Below are 17,774 nucleotides of genomic sequence, written 5' to 3' on the forward strand. Positions count from 1 at the left end.
CTCTACATTCCCTTACACTTTGGTCCAGCTGGCGTGGCTTTTACCAGAAACATTTCAGTTACTTCTGTGTATTCTTTCCACCCAATCAATTAAAATCCCTTCAGGCAAAAACTGGATCAAATGTACGTAGCAATGAGAAAGTCGGAGCGGCCCAGAGAAGAAACCAGACCAAACATTGGTAGAAATGTATCTTCCCTTTGAGGTTCTGAGAAGGTGGAGGATTAGGAGAAATGCCTACTGTGGTATGCTAGCAGCTGCTGGGTAGCAGGATGGCCCCTTGGGGAATGGTGGGTTCATGTACAATGAAACAAACATGTTTTGAAGAGGCTGCTCTGTCACACTTTTCAAACAACACCCCAAATATTTTGAAGAAACAAGAGCAACAATTCAATGCTCCAATGACCAAAACACTCCCAGCACTCTACCAGTAGCAGTTTACTAGCTAGCTGTGCAGTCAAATGTACAGGCTCAAACATGCCCAACACTCCCACTTCAAGTCAAAACACATTTAGTACACACAAATATGTCAAGGTCCTCTCCAACACTTTTACAGGAAGTCAGTGACAGCGGTGCTGTGCTGTAAAGATAATACTAAAGACATTACAAGGAGAACAAACCAAACATTTGGAGCAGGTGTGACAGACCTGCTTTTCCTCTCAGTTTGCCAAAATGTCATGCCACACTCTTACCTCTTTGCCTAAAGTTGTCTCCGCTCAAATCATTTCCATTCTGCTGTGTATGTCCCATGAGTAGTCAGACAGACTTTAACTCTATCAGCACCGCTTCAAAAGGCCTACCTTAATGCCACACCCAAGCTGTGACATCAGACATCTGTCCCCTCTACCTAAATCCTGTCTGCCCCCTTGCTGCGTCTCTAAAAGCTCAAGCGCACAGTGTGTAAGTGGCACTCCCCCCGCGGTCATGAGCAGAAAGGTAAGCAGCTTTGCCTCCCTGTGCAGACATGAACCTGTGGGTGGGGCCAGTGGAGCAACAGTGCACTGAAACACACTGCAGCATGCGCTCCCTTTGGTAGCTCAGCAACTTGACAAAGACTAGAATAAATGTGCTGAATTATCATGAACGATAACTCTAATCGTGCTGGTGATGATGCGATTATCAGAGTAAAACAACAAAAGGAGTCAGATGGACTAAAGGACTCCCCAGAAGTATCTGATGAAATTATGGAGTGGGGAGTCCCCACTCCCTATAATGTCATCAGATACTTCTGTGTTTGCTTTTTATTACGAAAGAACACTGGCAACTTTTCAAATCCCCACCTTCTGCAGAACTGACTCATCAGAAAATTATGCTAGTATACTGAGTGACGGTTGAACGACAGCGATACTGACAAACAAAGGCATGAAACAACATATATTTTCCCTCCATGTAAAACACTGAGGAGGAGCCTCACATTTGGATTGTGATGATTCATTCAATTATCTTTCCTTAAACATTAAATTCCCAAGGGACAATTGTCTTCAATAATTGCATAATTATTTCAGTTTTGACTAAAACATGAATGTGAAAAGCTGTGACTAACACAATATTCTAAAGTCAATAAACATCCATGAAAGCAGTCAGGTACAATTGTGAGTAAAAGCTGTCAAAAGAGGCCGTCAGCACCTTGCACTTCCAGTGATCCAGGCAGAGAAAAGCACCGCCTTTTGAAAGTCATTCTGATGTTGTCATTGTTCAGTTAATCAACACTATACTACTATACAACATATTACAATTAAAAAGCTTTTCATCTAAAATAGCAAAGCAAACTGTACACCAACTGGTACGGAAGCAATAAGTTTGATTCTCCATGGTGAAATAAGTGCTCATTGCCAGTACGTTATCAGTAGCCCTACACTTTCACTTAAGAATGTGTGGCCCATTCTACAAACACCACCACCAAATACCATCAGATGATAAGGAGGTCGAGTGGTTAATGGAGATGTGAGAGTGTAGGAGCAGGCTAGAGGGGTGGAGTTAAGGAGAAAAGAAAAAAAGGGGGGGGGGGGGGTGTCCCTGAGGAAAAACACAGGGCCAGAGCCACAGCTGGTAATTTGGTGAGAGGTCACTCACAGTAAACACAAGCTTTTTAAAGGGGGTCTGGAAAGGCCATTACTTCATAAGCAGTGTGGGGTGGAAGGAGATTAGGGAGAAAAAGAGCACAGGGACCCTATGAGAACTTGCCACTTCCTATGTGTATCGTTTATTATTGCAGGCAAAACAAAACCCTTTTTCCCACAGCACAGGCCTGGTAACACTCAAACTCTCAGGGCGCCTAAACATCATTGTGTAAAATTCTGATAAATACTTAAGGACCAATCTTGTGACATTATTAGCTTTTCAATGCAGAGTGTAATATCCGTTTGCCGCCTTATTTTTACACAGTAGTATTACTCCCTGCAGTGCTCACTCTTGCACTCCATGTTGTACAGTGCCTAATACTATAGCAGAGCCGAAGTGGAATAGCAGGTCTAACAGCCAGTTAGGTAATGAGATTTGAAATTATACGGGATGATCTCTCAGTTCCCTTTACAATGCCCCCGAATAGTGGATGTCATGTTCTATTCTGTGAACTGGAGTGTGCTATGGTACATTACCCTCACCTTATCGCACAGCAGCTCAAATATGTTTACCCTAAACATTGCACCTAAACAAGCCTATGGTTCTGCAAAGAAAAACAAACAAGCATGCATGCATAAGATGCACAGAAAAGACAAGGTAATTATCACTCTAACCTCTGGTGGCTTGACCAAATATGTGTTTTTTTAGGGAAAACAACAGTTTGGAAAAAACTTGGTGATAGAGAAAGTTCCCCCTGCAGTTATGATTATAACTATCACACTGCATCTTTTCATGTGAAACAATGCAACATTGTCTGCAGTGGGGCATCTTTCAAAAAGGCACAGCAGCATGCTTTCCCTCTTTTCTCATCACATGAACTAAGGGTTCTAAACTGAGTATGCAAACAGTAATTCCGCACTTTCATTGCCAATGGTGTAAACAAAATATTCAGTATTGCACAAAGCTCAAGTTCATTTAATCTTAAAGTCACTAGGGTTACACCCTGTCTCACATACTATCTCAAGGCAAGAACACAACCGTCCTCATCTTTTAATGTCATGGTCTTTCCTTCAATTATCTTCTTGAAAAAAAAAACTGAGTGGCCGATATTCACCTCTGAAAAGTTGTATGTACTTCCGTTCCTCTTTACAGCATGAACTAAATGCTGTAGATCAATTTGAACAAAAAGCAGCACCTCACAGGCATGGTAGATAATTAAATACAGCTTGAATAAAAACAAAGTGACCGGATCTTTAATACAAAGTAGCTCTGCTTGCTTTACTTACTGTACCCCTGATGTGAATATCCTCACTGAAACTGCTGGCTGTTGTTTGTTTGTGTCATGCCGTGCTTCATTAGCTTGCTACAGTGTATGTTAGGAGATGATACGGTTCAGTATATCAGTTCATTACCAATCTGATATTATGCAAAATTCACCAGAAACTAGCGCTACCATACCCATACACACAAACATCGGGGTGGATACAACAGTATGAACATATGCACAGTGATAGTGCCATCTAGAGAACCATCTTAAGGTGTGCAATTTTGTATTTCCCATGTTATACCTATACACCTTGTTGTCCTAGTATTGGTTTAAGCTTGGATTTATGATTTGTCATTGATTGGATAATTGCTAGACAGCTTGTCAAGTTCTTGTTAAACAGACCTGTAGTAAACTCAACTAATACCAGTCCTGATTGGCTAGGCCTTTTTGTATTATAAATATCTCATTCAACCAAGACAAACAATGATAATGAAGGTCAAGCAAATCAAAGCAATGTGTTCATTTGTCACATACAATGCTGAATTTTATCAAGATAAGTAAAAGTGTTCTATTGAGAGTACACAAAGAACGTATTCATGTTAGGTCATTCTGAGTGTTACACAGGCTGAGAGTGGGAGGCATCCAACTGTTATGCCCTGGAAGAGTGCATAACAGAAACAAAGAAGGCCCAAGACTCAAGTTCAGGCAGAAACTTTGCAGCAAATCTATTCAAACTGTTGTACAATATCAATATTATATAAATACTTAATCATGTCAACTTCAGAGATAAAAAGAAAAATGAGTTATAATAACTAACAAAAAGTGTTTCATTGTGTTCCAGTACTTAGTATTCAATGGTATTTACGGTCAATGCGTTGGCTTCAGTGTGGTAACAAAGGCCACCCATTATTCCCTGTCCCCTGGATGTTAGCCATATTGTCTGTTTTAGTCCTGTGAGGCAGAAAGCAGCCATGAGATGAAACGTCCCAGTATACAAAGACACACCAGCTTATTGCCAAGCTTGCTGGCCATTAATGATGATTTTCCTCTCGCTTTATTACATCTAGTGGGTGGATATCTTTGAATGACATCCTTTATCTTGCTTTTCAAGCACAGAAGATCTGAGTGGGCACTCTGAGGTCAGCATGCTGTAGACCAAATTATATATTTTCCTGAACGAAGAAAGCTTTGTTGTCTCTGGAGGATCATTTTGAGGAGAATACACTGCGTTTTGCTTGAGTGTTCTTGGAAGCCTTGTGATTTGTTTATCTTGTCTTTTGTTTCGACAGACTGGAAGCCTAAAAGTTGATCACACATATAGTTGTTGTGAAATGTTAAGTCACAGCAAAAACAAGCGTGTGTCACAATGTCTCAACTCGCAATGCCCACTTGTTTCAAGTGTCTAGGTTTTGCCAGCCATAATTTCTGTAGACTCATGTGAGCAGCTGTGCCCTTGGACTGCCTGCATATCGGGAAACAGCTGTGGGGATTCACAATACCTTAACTAATTCCACATTCTGCCCTGAGGAAAGCCAGACATGTGAGATCATGGTTTAAGGTGTGTCCAATTAGCAGGGCCAGCTCCAAGCAGTGCAATATAACAAGGTGATTGACTGAATTGATATGCCTCTTGAAGATTTACAATTGGGGCTGCAACTAACATTTTCATTGTCGATTAATCCGTCAATTATTTTTGTGATGAATCGATTAGTTGTGTGGTCTATAAAATGTAAGAAAATGGAGAAAGATCTTGATCAGTGTTTCCCAAAACCCAAGATGATGTCCTCAAATGTCTTGTTTTGTCTACAACTCAAATATATTCAGTTTACTGTCATAGAAGGTTGAATAAACCAGAAAATATTCACATTTAAGAAGCTGGAATCAGAGAATTTCGATTAATTATCGATTAATCTTTGCAGCTCTATTTACAATTAAGAAGGAAAAAATGCACCCGTTATGATTTAATGGTTGTTAATTATTCAGATTACTGCATTTAAAAAAACTCTTTTCCAATGACCACAGTCAAACAGTAGAGAAGTTAAGACTACCTTATGTTAAATAGTGTATCATATGTCTTGTGTGTGCTAGTGGTGTCTCTGCTTAAAGAACAGCCAGCCCAGTCATTCTGGCAGATTCAGTATTTAGATAACAAATGTAGCGTAGCTTTGGGGGTCACATGAAATCTTCACATATGACTGCACATATGAAGCAGCACGTTTATTGGCACCAAATATAAGAAGCCACAAATAAGACAAAGAACATGTGCGTTCCCCCCACACCCCAGCAGCTTATGGAAGCGTGCGGTTTACTTTTCCAAATAAAAGTCAAACCACAGAGAGATTTAGGTTGTCTGCTGTTCTCCATTGCCAGGGAGTGTGGCTCCCAGATTACACAATGCTTATGAAATATGGTTAAAAGTGAGTGTCTTCTTTTTTTTTTTAGTAAACTGCATATGATGTGCCAGAATGCTATTTTTACAAATGGGAAACTACAGTATGCAGGGCAGGACTGGAAACTTTACTATCATGGAATACTGGATTGGAAACTATCATATGTTCAAATTCTCCATCTCACCTCTAGCTTAAATCTGTAGAAAAAAAAAACTCAGCAGGAGTGAGTGGTGACTCTGTGAAAAAGCTCTGGAAACTCACTCCCCTCCTTTTTTAATGATTCCATCTACTGAAATACAAGCAGCTGACATCATCTCTGAGTCCCTGAACCAAAACTGATTCCATCATGTCATATACTCACGGCACTTTTTACTGTGAATTTCTCCGACTATTGACTATGACGAATGTGTATTTTATAGAATATCAGTTTCAAGCCCAGTGAACGCATGATTTCCACAAGAGCAACGATCATCAAGCTCATCATGGAGACAGAGGAGGCACAATGTTTTGCCTGCAAAATACTTCCCATGACCTCTACATATGGTCAAGGCAATTTCTCAGTAAAACCCTGAGAGCAGGAAATGAGAAGAGTTCAAAGGTTGAAACGTCTGCAACAACTGTGACTTTGCTGAGATGTACTGAGTGAAAGGAATGTTAATTGAAAGTTGCATTATTTTACAAAGGGGGCATTTATACTCACACCTTAAACAAAAAACAGAAAACAGCTGGTTGCCTCAGTCAGCACCACAGAGTTAGACACTGGTAGGGAGCTTGATTTTGGTATATTTGTACATGATGAAAGAAGCAAGGCCTTTGTTTCTATTTTTCTTTCTTAATCTCTTTTATATTTCTATTTTCCGAACAATAATGTTAGGTGCGTGGAGGTTTGGCTCAGTTGAGGTTAAATTAAGACTACTATTTCTAAAAAATCTCAAGTAAAAAGGCTACTGGACACACTCTTAAATGTTATGGATAAAATACACAGATTTGACAGCTGGTAATCCAGATGACAGTTCTACATACCTCAGACCAGAGCTCCGTGGATGGGGCTGGGATCCATGATCATCCATGACTAAACTCATTGGTTTAACAAAATCCCTCGGACTAGTCAAACACAAACAAAAAGCACAACTCATTTTTAGTAACAGTTTACATACTAAATGTTATAAAGCTAGTCTAACCTTCTGCTTTCTAGTGATGAAAACTGGCAAATACTGAAATATGGGCGAATCCCACATGATGTCATCAGTTAAGTCATATGAACCTTTTTTTCTTCTTTTTGGAAATGGGGCAAACGATTAAAAGTATGAATCCTGTCTTACCATGAATGTAGTTGGTTTTCGACGCAGCTGTCAACTTCCATCAGTCTTTAAAAAGGTAAAGTTAGTTGTAGACTGCTACAAACTGATTTTGATTGGATAAATTATCCATAATTCCGTTTTGAAGTTCCGTGTTTTGCGCTTTTTACGCAAACCATTCCAGTGTGGTAAAAAAATATCCCCCCTCCTTTTGAACTACAAAGTCTGGCACCTCTAAATCATTTTGCCCCCGACATCGTTGACAACTCCGCCAACTTTTCTCTGCACATCCAAGCACTGCATCGCAACATTGAGCTGCAAAAGTGGGGCGTCTCTCAGATCCAGTTTACCTTCCCTCCAGGATCCTGATGAAGTGTTTAGCATAACGGTATCGTGTCCAAGTTTACATCTAGATGCGAGAACATGCAAAGCAACAACCCGACACAACCGTGCCGTGTAAAACAACACAAGTAAAGCCATTTAGTTTGAAATAAGCCGTATGAAAACACATCAGCGTTGTTGTTTTGTACTTCCTTTTAATAAATGTTTTATTTGTCTACAATGCCATCGTGTGGCTGGATATTGAAACGACCAACTCCCCTTCAGTATGATACAAATAATCCAGAATCACACATATCAAGACAGAGTATTTATTCCTACAGAAAAACAACAAATTAAACACATCCACGTGTAGTAAAGGGCCAAACGTATGTGTGCATCTCAATATTACAGCCATATGTGACTGTTAAACATTTCATTCCATAACCATGGGTATTACTATGCTGCTCTAGTCTAATATAATATAAGCAAATTATATAATTTACTCGTATTTAGCTATACGAACATTAGTGATGTTGGACATTAATGTTGTGCAATAAGGTCTGGTTCACAGTCAACTTGCAGTTCATCTCAAAGGTGTTAATATAAGGTCAGGTCTCTGTGCAGGCCAGTCAAGTTCTTCCACACCAAACTCAATAACACAATGGACCTCGCTTCGTGGACATGTGGACACAGGAAAAGATCTTGGAAAGGAAACTGTTGCCACAAAGTTGGAAGCACACTATTTTCTAAAATATCATTGTGTGGTGTAACATTAAGATTTCCCTTAACTGGAACTATGGAGACTTTATCCCAAACCATGGAAAACAGCCCCATATCAAGTACATAAAGGGATGCTGACAGGGCTGTCCACATACCGTACATACAGTATATTCTGCCCTGTAAGTGTTGTTAGAAAAAGTTTAAAACAATGAAATATTTGGTTAATTTCACACAGGTAGTGCAGTGCCAGAGGTATTGGCGCCAGCACAGTAGTACATCTCCACACCGTGTGAACAGTCTTGTGGGTAGAGGCCGATCATGGTCAAACCGGTGATCATGACAAACAAGCCAATTAATATCAGGATGGTGGGTATCAAGTTTTCACCCTGGAACCAGCGGCCAGGGGAGAGTTTGAGGAAGCACGCAGATGGAATGATGAAGATCAGAGGCGTGGCGTTCAGAACACCCTGGATGATAGAAGAGAACACCATTAAGCTTAAATTAAAAACTCATGCATACTAACAAAAATTAAATGTATAGATTGGCTGAGTTGATATGACTTACATTCAACTCTAAAACAACTCCCAGACAGTCATAGGCCAAAGATATTGATGTGCAAACTGAAACTATGACAAACGTTATGGCCACATGTTCAGCTTTTGTAAGATCCCTACTGCAAATGACATTGGATAGCACCTGAGAAGATAAACAAAAGAGAGAAGATTCTCATGCACACATATTTGAATGTATGCATTTTCAGCTTTTTAATTAGCATTGTACAGCATTTGCAAGTTGGGAGAGGGTAATCTGCAGGAGCAATTGGGCGTGAAGTACCAAGCTTTCCCTTTGTTAATTTAGTCACAAAACCCTGTCTCTGGCTCAGGCCCTCAGAATACCACTTCCCCTCACATATGTAAACGTTTAACCGTTAAATTCTTAGGTTGGCGTATGAGAAAGTATCGCTTACTTCTCGTGTAACAAAACACTCCAGTGGAAATGTGGTTATTATGCTGAGGCCAAAACAGAAGCGACCAAATGTTGCCAGGTTATCATTTCTGCAGTAGTTCTCAAATATGTCTCCTAAAAAGAAGTGGAAATATTAGATCATAAAAATACATCTGTGACATTAAAACAAAATTACTGTAGAGGTGTGTAGTTCAATATCTCTAACAATGATACCTTGTGTGTAGCCAGTAAAGGTGGTATAGCCAGCAACAGCAAATGCAGCACTGATTATTAGCGCAGAGCCAACAGACACGTGGGTGACCCGAGTCCAGTTAGCTAGCGTGGGCTGCTTCAGAGAACCATAGATAAGAAAGCTGTTGTGGTGGCATATAAAGGCTAAGGAGACAAACAGGGGCAGAACATCAGAGTTCCATTTACATACATAATAAAAACACTGAAAATGATTGCTCATAACCACAGTTGGAAGCATTTTACTACTTTGTTTGAGCTTAAGCTATAAACTTCAACATATCCTTCCCCTTTAAGACTGAGAGACTGCCGACTACGCCCGTCTCAGTTCAGGCTACACAGCACTGTATTTTCCTATGAATATCCACATCCCCATCTAAATTGCCTCCTTTGTAGTAGTAGTAGTAGCTATTATCATCAAGGCACTTGATTCAAGGCTATAATTTTCACCACAATGTGTGTAAAGGCCTTGGTGGAGTGGACTCGCAGGGTGTACTCATAGACAGAGGGTCACTCAGAATAAGATGACAACAGATATGCTTTGAGATGTTGTGCAGTATTTTATTCAAGTCAGAGCAATATTTAGACAGGCTCGTACTAAATCAATAGCCCCAATCTTCTTATATTTCAACTGTATTTCATGTTTTATGCTGAATGGGCAAAACTGTGCATTTAAGGTGTGGGCTTTAGCTCTTTGACAGGATAAATTTAATGACATTAAATTAAAGCTGATTTATGGACATTAGGAGACAGAAAAACTCCAAAACAAGCTAGCAGACCCACAGCTCTGATATTTTCTCATTTAAGTTGTTATGGCTAACATGTTAGCAATATACATTAGATAGACATAGAGCAACATTACCATCCTATTGGAATCAGGTTTTTGGCCTCCTCACAAATGTAAGTCCTGTATTGTCCTATATTGGTTTTGTTTTGGTCTCCACCAACTTCTATGAATAATATCTAGCAATCAAGCATCTAGCAATTTACCTTGCTAGTTGTTTGACTTCTGCATTTGCATTTAATCTCTATTCCCATATGAGGGGGATACCCATTTTATTCTGTTTTCTGTGTTTTTGTAGATAATCTGTCTTCATTTACACAATTTGTTTTCTATTATTACAATGTGTTTGGCAGCCATATTGGCTTGTATTTTTGTATACCTTTTTTGTCTAGCAACAACATAAAGCTAAAAATATTCCCGGCAGCTCCATCATCAGAATCAGGGAGACAAACTCACCAAAAGACATCACACCAACTGCCTGAATTGCATTCCACTTTGCAAATGCCCATGCATTCTCTGTAGGGGGGCTAGAGAGTGAAATTATAGTCACACATCAAGGAATACAGAAACACATGACTATGTTTTTAGTTAATTGCATATAGTGCATATTCCTTAAAAAAAAAAGAACCCCACAGTTGACACAAAGGAACTTTTCAATTAAAATCACTATGGATTACAAATTGCGGAGTATTCATTCATACATTTGGGGTCCAAAGGTAGCTGCTCTGATGATTACAGTGATGAGGATGGTAAATGTCAACACCATTGACAGGAAGGACACCTGGTAACACACATGGATGTTTTACAGGCAGCTTTAAAATTATTAAATGACACTGACAAACTGTGTAACAATCAAACTTACCTTCCCAAGTTTCTCTATGTTCCGAAAAAGTGAGAGAGGCAATGTGAATGCAAGGGTCGATAGCAGGACCACAAAATGACGCTCTGCAAGTATGTGATCTGGACCAACTACAAGCACAATACATGACAACATATATATGAATCATGTGTGGTGTTGTTGTCATTTATCTGAGGAGGTGGAATTAAGTGTGTGCAGCATACCTCCTGGTATTCTCTGAAATACTTTGGTCAATGTGTCACCAGTTGTGATATTGTAGCTGATCATAGCTGAGGAAGAAAACAGAGTTGCAGTATTATTTAGACTTAACCCAAAGTCAACAGGAATAGAACACAAATAGTAAAAATAGAATACAATTATTTGTCAGACAACACTGGAAATTAAACGTAAAATGCCATACACCATGATAATATTACTCAACATTGGATGATACTTTAAACAACTCACCAATGAAAGGATAAAGGAACTGCAGTCCAGATAAAATCAGAAATCCAGGGAACCCAAACGTGCTTTGCACCAGTGACTGATAACTGTTTGTCCCTGACAGGTTGCCTCCTTTAATTAGTAAGATGATTGAGTAGTCTGTGATGAAATGCAAACATAATGTTAGTAGTTTGCTCATTTGCTAAATTCATGTCTCCATTCATTTTCAATGACACCTTTAATATACCCGCCTGTGATGAATGCAACAACTACCAACAGCAGAAGGCCAAGGGGAAGCCCTGCCTGGTTCAACGCATATGGTAAACCTGGTCAAAAAATATAAACATAGTGCATAACATCACTGCAGAATTTAAATAAAATAGTTTTTCTATTGTAAAGCCAAAAGCGTTATATACATTTAGATTCAATACTAAATCTTAAGAATGCTATGCTGTTTTTTGTTGTTACTGCATAATGACTCAGGCATTTTTTGAGGATTAAAGAGTTAAAAGGGAGAAGGAGGGGTGGGAGGGGGGTGGCAACAGGCGCCAGTCATATGATATGGAGGTTTTACCACTGCAGGGTTTAAATTGTATGAAAGCTTCTCCTTGTTGCACTACAAAATATGATTTAACTGTATCATCCCAGCATTAAGAGTTAAAAAGCTACAGTTTATCATTCATATAATAGATTGCATATCATTCAACTATTAGGTTTTGTTAGGCAATATAGGCTAATTGAATTATTGAGTGAGTATTACCTATTATTCCAGATCCTATAATGGAATTGATAAAATTAAAAGACGCAGATATCATTGAACTTCTTGTCTCTCCAGCAGCTTTTTGTGGAGGAATTAATGTGGTCCCTTCTTCATTGTTTAGCTGTAAAAAAAATAAATAAATAAATAAGAACACAGAGCAGTAATTAGTAATTAGGCTTAAAACAACAAAAACTCTCCGTCTGTTGTTCATGTTCTACAACAATAGCTTCACTTACCTGCTGAGCCATTTTGAGCCCCTATAGCTGGTCGATGATGTGGTTCCTCTTTGTCCACGTCTCCTCAGTGTTTTACTCTCACATATTTGCGGTTTGGCTAAATTAGACGAAGTTTATAAAGAAAGCCTGTCAATTGTACTCAACTAAAGCCTTAAAAAGTCTCAACAGCGCCCCTGGTCGGTCGTAGGACTATTCTCTCTGGAGCTGATCTCCACCCCCTGGCATGCAAATGGCAGCCAGGGACCTTTAGACACTTACTGAGCAAACACGAGTGCGCTCCTTTTCTTTGACTTTAATAAATATCTGTTGCTAGCACTTAGCAGCGGGATCTATAGGCTACGTGGTCGCAATTTATTTACGAAGTCTTATTAACCCCAGTCTATGGTGGGTCAGACAGCTGTTGTATACTAAGAGTTCCAGTTTATACAAGTTATTGAACGGCCGTGCTTAGGATGAGTCCAGCACCATCAAAGCTGTCAGTACATTTTTATTTCAGCAAAAGTTCAAATATCGTTTCCTCTGGAGAATCACAAGTGCAAGCCTGCACCACAGTATATACCGGTAATTATCGAGGCTGTGTAAATAAAAAAACAGCAACACATAGAAGACCTGAAAATGAAAACACAATTAATTGTTGCCTAAGCCTATAAGTTACTGATACTATGGTTGCCTCAATGAAAATTATGTCATGTAGGCCCATGCCATATATTTGTATGCATGGACATGAATTTTAGCGTGTTTCGTGACTCATAACTTTGAGAAACTGCAACCTATAATTTTAACACTGCAGCAGATATGCTAAAGTGTTGATATAACTTATTTTTGAGGAACTGATTGCACTTTGACAATTAATGCCAAATATTTATCGACAAATAGGCTAGGCTACATGGAAATTAGGAATTAAAGGACTTAAGGATTTTACTGCAAAGCTGACTATTAAAAAGAGCCCTTTGTTTAGGGAAGGAAACAATTAAAGAAAAGGGAAGGAATTGGAAGTATATTGTACAGTAAGAAAAAATAACTGTTCTCATGGTGAGAATTGTGGACATGTTTTGTTGCAGTTTTATCAATTTAGGTCAGATGTTCCTTCTGTTTTTCTTAAAATAATAAACCTTGTTCATGTTGCAGAGAAAACGATGTTATAATAAGAAATATGACAGCAAATAGATATTTTAACACAATACTTTTCCAGACATAAACATATGACAATAAGCCAGATAAACAAGCAGACATCGGTTAATCATCATTCTTTGCAGGGGAATGCATTGTTGCACATAATGAAGCCTAGTTGTACGCATTTTTTTCCCTTTTAGGTGTTTATTAATGTACAGTAGGCCTATGCTATTTGTTATACTACTGTCATTCATTAGATGGTTATACACCGGCATCGAGTTGTATTTGTTGACAACCACATAGTGTGTTATAAATGTTTATATACTGCTTATAAATGCTAAATAGTGTCATGCTATTTAATTTGGTTTCCATACCTGTCACAGACTTCAGTACAAACTTTGTTTTTCTAATTTAATTGAATGGTATTATTTGCCTAGCATCATGTAGGCCTATACAGAATTTCCAGGACCAAACATTTATTCTGGAGCATTTGCGCTACAACGCTCTGACAATGCTGTCTTTATCCAGCAGGTGGAAACGGACTCACAGTGAATGTGCTGGCACACAGTTATAAATCATCCACCCAAATTCACAAAATAAAGTAAACTATTACTCATATGCAAAACATAAAAGGTAGGTAGCCTACATACAAATATCTGCGATTTTGTCATGCTGCAATGTGATGTGTTTATTCTCTCTCACACACACACACACACACACACACACACACACACACACACACACACACACACACACACACACACACACAATTTTACAACACAATCTGATTCATAGTTGTGGCTATAGCTTTTAGTTTCCGGTACACGCCGGATTGCAAACATCTGCTGTATTCCGGACAATTACGCACGATAAATGTCCACCACAAGATCATCTCCACAGCCATTCTGTCATCTCTGCCCTCACTTGGTTCCCAGGAGCATCCGGAAGCACACAGTACAGTTCTCTGCCTCACGGAGGGGCGGATGAAATACACTTTCTCTCCCTCTCTCAGGGGTTTCCTGTTAAAATAGTTGAATTACCGGTGCTGTGCTGGGAGAAGCGTCAAAACACCTCCAACGGACGGACAGGTTTATTTTAAACGACATTTTACAACATTTCACACTGAAGCTCTTCCACGCTGTTTTTGTTGTCCACCTGTCGAGGATGGAAAACTGATGGTGAGTAAACAGAATATGTTAAAGTTGTATGAGATCTTTTTCTCAAAAGAAATTGGGCTGAAATTGATTAAAAAGTTAGTTTATTTCTGTGAATGATGTATGGAAGTCTGTAGCTGAGAAGAAATCTATCTACATACGTATGCATAGTACATGGATTCAAATGTGTCTGTTCAGAATGGACTGTTTTCCTTTTGTCAAAATAGTTACTTAAAGAACTCTGCCTGAGGGGTTCCACACTCAACAATCGCATTTTATTAAATCATTTTATGATGTGTTGAAGGCCTGCATTGGGAAACAAAAAGAGATTGATTTCTTGTACTTCATATGGACAAAGACTAGAGTGCATTATGGGCTACAATATATTTTATACAAGTTAATAGGCAAGGCAACAACAATTTACCCACACTCCATCTTTGATGACTTCCTGCTTGCATAACATCATTATTAGATTGCTGTCAATTAGAGATTAGGCTGTCTGTTTTCTTTCTATCCAGACTGTACACACACACACACACACACACACACACACACACACACACACACACACACACACACACACACAGCATAGCCTCTGTCAGTTTGTACATATAAATGTGAATCTATTCCAGAGAACTATGTTAACGGCTCCTTATCATCAGCTATTTGCCAACGCCCTGAAAGATCTAATCCCTGATCCTGTAGTCTGTGAGAGGCATCAGCAAGCATTAGTTGTGAGCACTTAAGAGCTGTGAGTGTGTTGGTCCCTTAGGAGCCCACAGATACTGAACTGTGATCACTCCATATACAGGTATGTTACAGTTTAGGTATACTTATTACTGTACCAAACATTAAGTCTTCTTTAGTTATTCAAATCCTCTTTGTGGCAGTTCTGCAGGTCAGTTGTAGGCCTGTTGATGTGATCAGCATGACAGCCAAGGATTGAACAAAACATTACATGTACAACAGTACATCAGTATACATTAAAGACACTCACATGTCCATATGGACATTGAAAGAGTGATATATCGCTGCAATTGTTTCTCCTGTCCATACTGTCCATGTATCTTTTCAAGAAAGCTTTTTACTTGAAATGTATTTTATAGGTTTTCCTTTTAACAATTTTTATTAACCTTGATATTTATATTTTCTTAGTAAATTGTATTATTATATGCTATGTAGCACTTTGAGATTGCTGAAATGTAAAGTGCAATACAAATAAAATGTATTATTATTATTATTATTATTAGAGACTCCTGGCCTATGTAAGATAGGCGGACAGAATTTCACTGTCCTCGTTCTGTGTAAAAATGCATTCCCTCCAAATGTATGGTCTTATACAGTATAGTGTAGAGCAGGGGTCTTCAACGTTTACCAAGTCAAGGACCCCTTAACTAAAAGATAGACGGAGCAGGGAGTTGCATATTAAACTGGGCCTACAATAACTTGTAGGCGACCTAAAGCCTTTATATATTTTTTTTTGCATAGAATACCAAGCTATTAAAACAATAATTGTTGGCATGATTTTATAAATCATCTTTTAATATTAAACATGTGGCACAAGAATCTTAGGATTAACTGTATCGGTATGGCTATCTTAATGACTACCTTACTCATAGGCCAGTGAGCCTATCATCAGTGGTGATTTATATTTGCTACTAATATGTCAGAATTATGTTTTGACAATAATTTGGAGCCCCCCCTGCAGTGACTCTGAGGACCCCCTAGGGGTCCCAGACCCCCTGTTGAAGATCTCTGGTGTAGAGTGATATATATTAAATAGATGATATTGTTTTATTATTATTAAACCTTTAATTATGAAGGGAAGGTTCACTGAGAGGAAGCCTCTCTTCTGCAGGAACACCCTAATCACATTCACACATTCATACCTGGAAGCTGCCCAGTACAACCACAGTCTGATCTGCTGACCACTGAGCAGCTCCACTGGAGCGGTTGGGGTTAAGGGCCTTGCTCAAGGGCACCTCAGTGGTGGTAATGAGGGAGGGACAAGCGCTGCTCTTTCACTTTCCCCACCCAGATCCTTTTATCCTGTCGGTCTGGGGATTGTACCGACGACCTCCCGGTCACAAGCTTGCTTCTCTAATCTTTAGGCCACCACCATATTGTGTCACTATTCCTCCACTGCAGCGTAGCAAGGAAAGTATCTTTTTACAGCCAATATATAGAAAATACATGATTACATCACCTGCAACTCTTTCAATAGACATATGGCATGTGCGTTTTGTCTTGAGACAGAAAATGTGAAACTATCCTTTAACTGTCATTCCAAAATTCCAGCCGCACCTATATTTGCTGTGAAAAAAACAAAAGATTTGTGGACAGTAGCTATGACTGAGCGACTTGAAGATGCAGAGATACTTATTCCCCTAGAATATTTTTTGACCTTTGTAAAATGTCTACTTGTCTTTATTTTTGAATAGCTCACAGGCTTGTTTCCAGTCTGCTTTCACTAATCAATCTTAAGATGTGGGCAAAATTCTGAAAGCAGAGGCAGGACCCTGGTGAGAACATAGGGCACTTTGATGTGCACAGCAAACACACTGCATCATGCCTTGCTTTAGTTTATTCATCAGAATGATATTTAGGTTTTGTGAAATGTTTTCTTGTTGTTTTCTTGCTTTCTGCAACTATGCAACCAAAATGAACACACACTTGAATGTCAGTGTAATTGGGGCTTTTATAAGTCTGTCAGATGCCTACAGTAGCTTTACCCTTCAATAGTTGTTTTATACGGAAGCCAAGAAGCAATAGGCTTCAATCCATCACAATATCTTGCCTAATCCCAAGTACTAAGAAACATTTTGAGGTCAATGAAATTAAGTTTTGAAATGAGTAATGTACATTACGTATTCTAGCTGAACTTCTGTTTGACACTGCGTGAGTGTTTAATATACTTGTAGGTGTATCAGGTGGCCTTCACTTAAAGCTCATCAGTAGGACACAGTTAAATGTATGACGATGAGCAAATAGCAAACTAATGTGTTGACATTCTGTTCCAGTGAGAGTTGAGATAAACGAATGCATCCATTTTAGGTTGGTCGGCACAACGTCACAGTGCCGACAGGTTGCAGATATATTAAAGTGGGGCTATTTGAAGCTTCAAAGTGGCACCTCATATCTCAAGTTGTGTGTAATGAGTTGGGAACAGATTGACAGAAAGATGCATACCTCTTTAG

The 17,774-nt window shown here is 39.0% G+C and overlaps 2 protein-coding genes across 3 annotated transcripts in view; both read right to left on the bottom strand.

Annotated features, from left to right (window-relative positions):
• The window catches only part of cobll1b (cordon-bleu WH2 repeat protein-like 1b), a 21,873-nt gene extending 14,416 nt beyond the window's left edge, over positions 1 to 7,457 (bottom strand). Inside the window, exons 1-2 of one of the 2 annotated variants that reach the window (XM_078261812.1) lie at positions 7,038 to 7,457; positions 6,739 to 6,819 (exon numbers count right to left, since the gene is read on the bottom strand). In XM_078261812.1, the coding sequence (XP_078117938.1) occupies positions 6,739 to 6,819; positions 7,038 to 7,078 (122 nt within the window). In that variant the 5' untranslated portion in view covers positions 7,079 to 7,457. Of the gene's footprint in view, positions 1 to 689; positions 939 to 6,738; positions 6,820 to 7,037 lie in introns of those variants that run through there. The other variant, XM_078261813.1, reaches the window with a different exon arrangement.
• A 137-nt stretch (positions 7,458 to 7,594) lies between these two features.
• slc38a11 (solute carrier family 38 member 11) lies at positions 7,595 to 12,399 on the bottom strand. Its single transcript, XM_078262793.1, has 12 exons — positions 12,311 to 12,399; positions 12,075 to 12,195; positions 11,566 to 11,640; positions 11,339 to 11,473; positions 11,095 to 11,160; positions 10,895 to 11,001; positions 10,734 to 10,813; positions 10,489 to 10,559; positions 9,234 to 9,395; positions 9,022 to 9,134; positions 8,619 to 8,750; positions 7,595 to 8,521 (listed from the first exon to the last, which is right to left on the bottom strand). The coding sequence occupies exons 1-12, from the start codon at positions 12,320 to 12,322 to the stop codon at positions 8,282 to 8,284; spliced, it is 1,314 nt and encodes a 437-aa protein (XP_078118919.1). The 5' UTR covers positions 12,323 to 12,399; the 3' UTR covers positions 7,595 to 8,281.
• Between the last annotated feature and the right edge of the window lie 5,375 nt (positions 12,400 to 17,774).

Source organism: Sander vitreus, chromosome 11, assembly GCF_031162955.1.
Source record: "Sander vitreus isolate 19-12246 chromosome 11, sanVit1, whole genome shotgun sequence".
NCBI classification, from domain to species: Eukaryota; Metazoa; Chordata; class Actinopteri; order Perciformes; family Percidae; genus Sander; species Sander vitreus.

Bases quoted from the DNA above. Each gene is read 5' to 3' on its own strand.
- slc38a11 (XM_078262793.1), bottom strand. The intron at 10,560-10,733 runs GTATGAATGAAT...TTCACTCTCTAG, and splicing joins GCTACCTTTGGACCCCAAAT to CCCCCCTACAGAGAATGCAT. The intron at 9,396-10,488 runs GTGAGTTTGTCT...TTGTCTCCTTAG, and splicing joins AGTTGGTGTGATGTCTTTTG to CCTTTATATGCCACCACAAC.